This window comes from Rhagoletis zephyria, unplaced genomic scaffold (genome assembly GCF_001687245.7).
Source record: "Rhagoletis zephyria isolate East Lansing unplaced genomic scaffold, Rhagoletis_zephyria_1.1 Rzeph_scaffold_01439, whole genome shotgun sequence".
Taxonomy (NCBI): Eukaryota; Metazoa; Arthropoda; class Insecta; order Diptera; family Tephritidae; genus Rhagoletis; species Rhagoletis zephyria.
This window is the reverse complement of record NW_016158523.1, coordinates 9,544-18,896: the sequence shown is the minus strand read 5'-3', so window position 1 is coordinate 18,896 and position 9,353 is coordinate 9,544. Positions and strand designations below refer to the sequence as shown.

The 9,353-nt window shown below is 36.2% G+C and overlaps 1 protein-coding gene across 1 annotated transcript; it reads right to left on the bottom strand.

The window, feature by feature from the left end:
- Positions 1-3,714: 3,714 nt before the first annotated feature.
- VAChT (Vesicular acetylcholine transporter) lies at positions 3,715-7,207 on the bottom strand. Its single transcript, XM_017617568.1, has 2 exons — positions 4,567-7,207; positions 3,715-4,461 (listed from the first exon to the last, which is right to left on the bottom strand). Exon 1 carries the CDS (start codon positions 6,483-6,485, stop codon positions 4,695-4,697), a length of 1,791 nt encoding a protein of 596 aa, XP_017473057.1. The 5' UTR covers positions 6,486-7,207; the 3' UTR covers positions 3,715-4,461; positions 4,567-4,694.
- Positions 7,208-9,353: the final 2,146 nt, after the last annotated feature.

Here is a 9,353-nt window from a genome sequence, read left to right as displayed (position 1 = left end):
ATAGGTTGGACTTCATAATCAGCCTTATCATGAGTTTCATTTTCCCCGAACCGGTTCACTTTTCACTTTTGGTTTCCAAGGTTTTACTATGGGCAGATGACAAATTTTCGGTTGATTTTTTTCAGGTGAAACTCAGAATAAGACAGAATATGTTCAACAATATCCAGACCTAGGCTATGCCAGAGTAGTGCCGCAAAATTAAAGATGTAGGCAGTAGGGATCTGTGAAGATATTAAGTCGCACCGCGTGTATTCCTAAAAGACAATGTCCGCTCTGTAAACCTGCAAGAATCGAAAGCTGCAGAAGCGCCCTTGACCGCCTGCGGTTAACAACCGGCCAGAAAGACCTTGCAACTTTGCGCATCGGCTTTGAGCTTAGCGCTCGCTTAGGCGATTATGAGCCCATCTGTCTAAGAGCAGGCCGCAGGTTGCCAGCGGCGATGGTCTCGTGAGTGCTCTGTCTGGCTAATTCGCCGTCCCTGCTTGATTTGGAAGTATTCTGAGGCGGTTGAGAGAGAGATCAGGCACTCGGCGACCAGTTTCGATATCAGAGTCGATCTCTATCCTCCTAGTGGGCAAAACATTGGTACATAGCCATTCTGCTGCCTCTTTTATAGCGGTCACCTCTGCCTGAAAATGCTGTAGAGATCCGGCAGTCTTAACATAAGATCTGTTGAGAGTTTCCTTCAGTGGGTACCTCCTTCAACTCTCCCGTACAGCTTCGATCCGTCCGTGAAGATGTTTATTGGACCTATACTCTAGAGACTGCCATTCTTCTCCCATTCGCCCCTTGGAAGGATTTGTTTGTAGAAGGATGCGTTTGGCTCCAACCTCAGAAGGGAGTCATAAAACAATTTCATGCTCTGATGGTGTGAGTGTTAAGAAAGACCAATAAGTACGGCGAAAAACTGATTTTGGGAAGATACTATATCGCAGATGCAACAAATGTTTTGAAGTTAGGTATGATGACATTTGAAAACTGCAACATTTTATTCCAGTCTGAAGAGACCAAAGTAGAAGTCAGTCAGACTTAACAATCTCAACTATTTAATAACTAAAATTTCCTAAATAATGTTAAATGCAAATAAAATGTGTTACACAGTGTTGTCACAACGCTCGTGTTCTTTCGATTTCGATATTTATGCGCGTAAAATATATTAATTAGTATAGCTTTTCGCGCGTATTTTATTTATTTATTTTATTTTTTTTTTAATTAACTACAACAATTTTTGCTCATATAAAAAGTAAAGTTTGCTTTTCATTTTCATTTTCTAAATACTTCCTTAGAAACACTATTAAATAAATTGATAGCTACTTACATATTTAGATGTATGCAAGCGCTTACGTGTGTGTGTAAGTTAGTATGCAGTATAATACGCGCTTCGAATATAAATACTTGTATGTATGTACATATAAACATTAGCTACAGCATTCAGCGCGTAATTTCATTGAAAATATTAAATTTTGTATGCATGTAAATGTTTTAGTTATAGTACATTGTATATATGTAAGTTAGCAATATTTTGTATTTCAGTAACTAGTTGCTTAATATCAGAGAGAAATCATTTACACAAAGACTCATACATGAGTAAAGATATGCATATGTATGCATTTATAAGTATTAATAATATATTTATATATGTATACTATATATATTTATGTATATATTATATGTATATATATATGTATGTATGTATGTAAGTATGTACCTATACAATACATGCTAATTAGCAATAATTAATATCACTGTGGTAATTTAAACAGGCGAGCCATTCGACTCTGATATGTATCGTTACCTTGGTTGTGTCTTATGTTTAAGAATTGTTATCGGACGCAGCGACTATGTATGTATGTACAATATGTACGTCGGCGGTTCGACCCACAACATGTCCACTTTTAGTTGATATGCGAGCTTGCGTGCGGTTTAAACTTTTGCCAACCAAGTCGCAATGCATCGTCAAACTTAAACTAAACACTTAATTGAACTGAGGATTTGTTTTTTTGTTTTTTTTTTGTTTGGTTTTTAATTTTTATTAAACCTAGAAAGGCCGACTGCCAATTCAGTGCCCCAACGCCACTGCACATCGACATCCGAAGTGATTTTGTGCAACTTTTTGATATGTAAGCGATATTGATGCCGCGTGGATAGTGTTGTTGGATGGATGGTGGCACTGAATTCGAAGATCGCCCACTTACATCACTTACATGTACTAATTTTTAATTTTTTAAACTTTGTTTTACGTAGGTATATCTTTCTGATTTCTATTCTATGTATGATTACTATACAATCTTTGGTCTTGCTAGCTTCTTTTTCACGATCGTATAATTTACAACAAATTAACTTTTGATCAAAAGTGCATTTCAAAAAGTTTATAATTTCTAATTAGCCGTTTGTAGTGAGCCAAATGTGACTGAAATTTAAAGCCATTTGAGTGAAATTCATAAAATATTTCGTCATTTAAAGTACAAAACCTCGTAACTGACATTTTTTTGCCAAAAATTGGATTTGCTCACACGAGCTTTGGGCTCAAGCCTCATCTATTCGTTCCGAAATATACTAGACAGAAAAGTGATTGCTTTCTAAAACAAGAGAACCATTTTGAATTACGAATATTTTTGCTCTCTAGAAAATAGTTTATGCAACCTTACATGCGTGGTTTTGCGTTTTGTTAATCCGCGGTTTTGTACTTTAAACGACGATTTGCTTGTTAAAATGTTGCATATGTACTAGGGCGGTACTTAAAGCACATCAAAAGCACATGCGTACAAAATATAGACATCCACGAAACTTTTAAAATAAAAATAAAAAAATTTTGAGTCGCTACTACGGTTGAAAATAAACTGAATTGTTTTAAAACAAAGTTTTCACTTTGACCCAGCTCTAACTCTGCGAGTTTATATATTTCATCAATATGTCAGATTTCAAGTCAAAAATTTTGCCGACTTTTTACGATTTATTTATCTATCAATGTTTGCAAACCCTTTTCAAACTTTTCGGGATTAAAAATATAATGAAATGCTCCGTGATTTTTGGGATTTATTGAAACTTTTCAACATTTCTCCGGCCTTTTTGAATTTTTTTCGGGACTATTCGTACTTCGGGACTTTTCGGAATTATTAATATAATGAACTGCTACCTGATTCCCCGGACTCTTCGAACCTTCAATATTTACTTCGGACTTTTTTCGGTATTTTCGTGATTTACTTTTCGGGATTAAGAATAAAATAAGAGATACCTGATTTTCGTTATTTTTCGAAACTTTATAACATTTTCTCCAAGCTTGTAGGGATTTTCCGGGACTTTTGGGGATTATTCTTTTTTAGTTTTCGGGATTTTTGAAAAAAAAAATGTGGCCTATTTTTCAAGACTTTTCTTGTTGTTTTACCAGGATTTTGCGGGATTATTCGAGTTATAATTTCCGTAAGGGATTTTCGAGGTTTCGGGATTAATACGGGACTTCCGGAACATTTCTGCATTCGAAAAAGAAAATTTTTCAATATGAGAAGTTAGGTTAGGTTTTTTAAGGCTCTATCCTTTCATGCCTTTAAAGGTTAAACCGTCGACTGTACAATATGGGCACGCTTAGCAGTAAACTGAAATGTCATGAAATAATGCGAATGCCCAAATTGACCGATCTGGCTACACTTAGAGAATCATATTTAGTGGACGTACTTAAACAATTCCTTTGGATAAGTGAACAGATCCAATCTTAACTTAAATTTCAGTCACATATTGTCAATCGGAGTTCAAAAATTATTAATTTTAATTAAAACTTTGCTTAAAAATTATTCAATAATATTAATTCACGCCATACAATGTCTACAGTGAAAATAAATTGCCTGTTAGTGAGTAAAAAATATATTTTACAAGTCCTTTTCAGAGTTGGTCTCTGCGACAAACAAGACAAGAGGAAGCAATCACTACTCCCAATTATTTGTATAAATTAATTTGTGCTTAAGAATTTTTGCATCATACATTGCAAAGCTTTACACACAATAACCGCACTAATGCGCTTCTTTCATACATAATTTATATTCTTACATGTTCATATTACTAACATATATTGCTATCTGGCGTGCATTTTCATGCATAATGTATGTATGTATGTATATTTAGTTGATAAATGCGAATTACGCATATACTATATTTTTGTAAAATTTTTTTTTTTCAGTGTATAATACAAAAGTTGCATATGTTGCTTGCATTGAAAATTATTTATTTAACTACTTTTGAGATTCTTTTATCTAAAGTTTTTACATGAGTGCATATTTCTCTGCTTTTCGGTGTGTAAGCACGTCTATTCATTCATAGATATCTACATACATACATATCAATTTGCTAATCGGTTATAGTGTACAGGCCATTTTGCTCTAAGAACTATTGACTTTTTGTTTTTTGAATTTCTCCAACTCTTTCATCTTATATGTATGTAGGTATGTATGTGTGTTTGTAATTTTATACCTATTAGACACAACAACAAAATGNCTCTAAGAACTATTGACTTTTTGTTTTTTGAATTTCTCCAACTCTTTCATTTTATATGTATGTGTGTTTGTAATCTTATACCTATTAGCCACAACAACAAAACTACACATTATTAGAAAATCAACGAAATACATAAACTATGCGTTCAAATATATATGTATATAAACAAACATATGTAGATTACCGCTATTTTTGTGTAAGACAACATTTTAAAATCCTTGTCTAAATGGATTCGCTGGACCAGCCGGACCTCTGCTTCCGCCACTGCCGACACCATCGCTCATTTGCGCCTGTTGCTGCTGTTGATGTTGGAAGGGATTTGCGACGCGTTGTTGTGGAAGATGTCGCGATTCCTGCTGATAATTGCCACCCTGCTCCTGATAGCCAGGCTGATACTGTTGCTGATAGCCTTGTTGATTTTGTTGTTGATAACCTCCACCATCAGCCTGCTGGTATCCACCTTGTTGTTGGTAATCATAATTACTGTCATCCACATTCGATTCTTGTTCTTGCTGATATTGTTGGCCATACTCGAGATGATTTTTAAAATCGCCATCGACTGGCTTTTGATCGTGCATCACATATGTCTGATACTCTTTGTTCGGTGGATCTTGCATTAGTATGTTGGCTTCATTCTCGAACGGCTTAAAGTCGTAGATGTTGCGTAGTTTACGCAACACGGGTACATACAGCAAATTGGAGAAGGCAATGATGAAATTGAGCGCCGTAAAGCCGATTGCCTCCACAACGCCGCCCGCTATAATCGGACCGACTGCGTATGCAATTGAATATGAAATATCTGCTATGGCGTATATGCTGCCGTAAACGGATACATAGCGCACGTCCACCAAGTAGCCGAGCGTAGGCAGTAGGGCAGTATCGATGAGCGCAATGCCAAAGCAAATCACACAGATGGGCAACATGAGCATTTTGTAGGAGCTGGAGAATGGTATGATGAAGCAGGAGAAACCTTCGAGCGCCAAGCCTACGGCAGCCATGAGCCATTGATGATGTGGATATTTTTTCGCCATTTTGACAGTGATGACGACGCCTAGTACGTGTGGAAAGAAGGCGGGCAGCCACACCATACCGATTTTCCAATTCTCTGTTGTTAGATTATCCTCCATCCACAGTGATATGGTGGGCTCTAAGAAGGCTAACGCCACATTCGACATAGTCAAAGCGCCGGCACACACTGCAATGTAGGGATCCATGAGTAGGCGCCAAATAGGTATCGATTGCTGTTGCACCTCTTTGCTTTGGCGCAGTTGCTCTTTGACCGGCTTCATTACCAGCAAAAGCATAAGACCATCCAGTAGGCACACCAGCGCCAAGATGAGGAATGGCACCTCCTTGCCGGCAAATTGATAAAGCGCACCGCCAAATGGCGGCGCCACCAAACAACCAAAACTAATGAAGGCCAATGCAATACCCAGCGCTTGTGAGCGTTCATTTTCTTCGGTGAAACGGTCAGCGATCATGGCCAAGCCTGATGTGTCTGCAAAAGCGGAGCCTGCACCTTGCAGTGAACGCGCGAAGAATAGTAGACTATAGCTGCGACCGCAAGCGAACATCGCTGTTGAGAAGAACATAATTGTTAGACCGATCATCATGGGTAAATCGTATCCGATGCGATCGATAAGACCACCAGAGAATGGATTAACCATCAGTTGGACAATGGCTTTCGAAGCGAAGAGTATGCCAGTGGCTGAGTCCTGACCGTGATGGTCGTGGTGCACGGGTATTATTTCGCCGGTGCGGTTATCGCGCAGTAGCGGCGGCATTGGTGTGCCGACTTCAAAGCTGCCAATTTCACGCAAGTAATCGGGTATGATCGGCACGATCACCATATACAACATATTGTCCAGCAACAGCGCTATCGATACTATTACCAAGATGAGACGGCGCTGGTTCACCGGCTCTTGTATTTTCTCCCATACGATATCCTTGATTTCACGCAGTTCCAGATTGATTAGAGGTATCTGAAAGGAGCCTGCCATTTTGATGTGAATTGGTTTGTAAGCTGCGTTGTTATTCTATTTACTTTCTTGTTGCTTTTTTGTACTTGTACGGTATTTTTTGCTAGTCGCTCACTTTACTTCCAAAGGACGTAAGGTTAGGTCCTTTTATGCTTGTTCGCTTGCTTTCCGCTTTTACTATCCTCTTTTATAGACAATGCTGTACTTTGTTACTGCTGCGTGTTGATAATTAGTCCCAGCGCTTTCAGTTACTTTCGGAATTTTTATTACCATTACCATTTTTGTTGTATTTCACCTTTTCAGTGCTTTGTAGTTTTCGTGGTTTTACTTTCCAACTACTGCCTGTACCTACTAGTTTGTTTCGAATGCAAGAACTTTTGCATTAGTTTCAACGAATACTTCCTTCGTCCTTCGCATTGCTCGTTGTGGTATTAGCGGCGTTTTTTTTGCTGTGTTGCTTGTTTTTGTTGATTTTCTTGTTGTTACTAACAGGCACATTGTGTTTGCTTCCCTTGTTCTGGCATTGGTATTTGTGTATGTGTATTTGTTTGTTCGTTTGTTTGTTCGTTTGCTGTCCTTACGGCAAAACTTCTTTTTGTGTACTCGGCTTGTGGCTGGCGTACTTTAGATTTCCTCAACCCACTCTTAGCCTTTTTTAGCTCTCTTCAGCGCCCGAATGCTTGCTTCTTGTTTGACTTGTTACATATTAGTAGTAGGATCGGTGGCAACCGTCTGGACAACCTTTAACGACACAGAAACAAGATTTCCATTAGTTTTCAATGTCAAGTACATTCTTTGCATTGCTTGCACTTAAAAATTTATCTGGTTTTGCATTGGTTTATTTTATTTTTGCTGTGCTTTATTTTATTTATTTTTTTTTAATTTTTGATTTAATTACGAGATAATTTATTCAATTCCATTACTTTCACTCAAAAGTTTTCGTAATGAATGTACAAAATGTTTGTGTTGTGAATACAACGACTAGCATAGAAGAACTTTATGATTGAAATGCTGTTTCTGTGAAGTGAAAGGACGTCCATTTTGTTTAATTGCATTCAAATCCATTTGCAATTAAGTACTTTATTTTCATTTTAGTTAAAAATTTTGTATACGATTCGTTCAAATTACAGTTAATTGAATTGGCGTTCGACAAATGGAAAATTTCAATTACACGTAAGTGGTGCTGAAATACGATATGTTGAATGGTACATAATTGGTACAACAACAACAACGATATTGTTAAAAAATTGATCGACAAATGTTTGTAAAATTTTGTAAAACAGGCTCTGTTTCTCTTTTCACTAGTGACACACATTTCAATCATAAAATAACTAGGTACTACTAGCTACTTGCAATGATTTTCGTAGATACTATAGACATTTATGTACTACCACTTATGAAAAATTGTATATTTTGTTAAGCAAATTTGTGTTTAGTGGGCATATGTGCAAATTATAAGGCTCCTGAAACTCGACTCAGGAGTAAATCCATTGAAAAATTAAAGAAAAAAAAAATTCCGTAGTAGATATATGTGTTTTAACCGACTTAAAAAAAAAGGAAGAGGTTATGGATTCGTCGGAATATTTTTTTAAGGAACGCGGTACCTCAGAGGTGGTCCCATACTAATTTGGTTTAGATCCAATCATTGGTTCATTAACGATACTTTTAAATTTGTATATTAGAAATTAAGTCGATTTGGTTTTTTGCTTAAAAATTACTTGGTTATTGTCGGTTTTTTGCGAATCAGAAAACGTAAAAATTTCTTATGAAAAAGTATTACTTAAATATTTTCACCAATATAAGAGTAACATGTTATATGTATGTATGTAATGCTTATCATAACTATACGACTCTCACATATTGACACGTATGTATTTGTTTTTTTGTTTACAACGCTTTTATTATCGTAATGTTGTGTGTTCAGACACCATTTGTAGCTATAAAACTTTTGCTTTGCAAAGATCCTATAAAAAAGTCCAGACATCAGCCTCGCCGGAAGGTATCATATCAAAGACTCTAGAGGTAGATGTCGTTCGCCGCAAGTAGTTAAATATTGCGCCTAAAAATCTGCACCGTATACGCTACAGCGGAAATGGACGACACGCCATTACTTTAAATGAAATTAATTGGTGCTCTTATGTTTGTTTATTAGGGTGGTCCAAAAATGCATGTGAAAAGGTAAAGTCGGAATTTTAATGCTCTCACCCCTAGGTTTGTTCTATATCGAAAAAATATACCCCTACTTTTTATTTTGAAATCGAAAAATATTTGGAGGTGGCTGAAAGCGCCCAAAGGTTTCCATGTACTTTATATGGGGAAAAACAACTTTTCGTAGAAATGGTATAGTATTCTAAAATATCAAAAAATAAAATATTGATTTTCAAGAATTCTATACCATTTCTACGAAAAGTTGTTTTTTCCATATAAACATATGTACATGGAAAACTTTAAGCACTTTGAGCGACCTCTAAATATTTTTTGATTTCAAATTAAAAAAATTAGGGCATACTTTTTTCGATATAGAACAATCCTAGCGGGTGAGAGCATTACAATTCCGACTTTACTGTTTTTGAACCACCCTAATGTACATACATATGTATATGCAAGTGTGTGCACCAATTTATTAATATCGTTGAGTTATTTTAATATCTATTGCAAAATTGTATACAGACAAGACTAAAAAGTGGAAAAAAATATTTCTCAGTCCCATAGTCAATTTGTTTTGATAACTTTTGATTTTAGAATTCTAGCAAAATTCGTTATAAATAATTTATGAGATTTCAATCTCTAGGACTGAGAAATATTATTTTCTACTTTTTAGTCCATTTAAGTTGCTGGTGGAACCGGCTATTAGAAAAGCCATTTAAATATAAGTAAATTTATACTAAA

Excerpts from the sequence above, each read along its gene's own strand:
- VAChT (XM_017617568.1), bottom strand. The coding sequence starts at position 6,485 with ATGGCAGGCTCCTTTCAGATACCTCTAATCAATCTGGAACTGCGTGAA.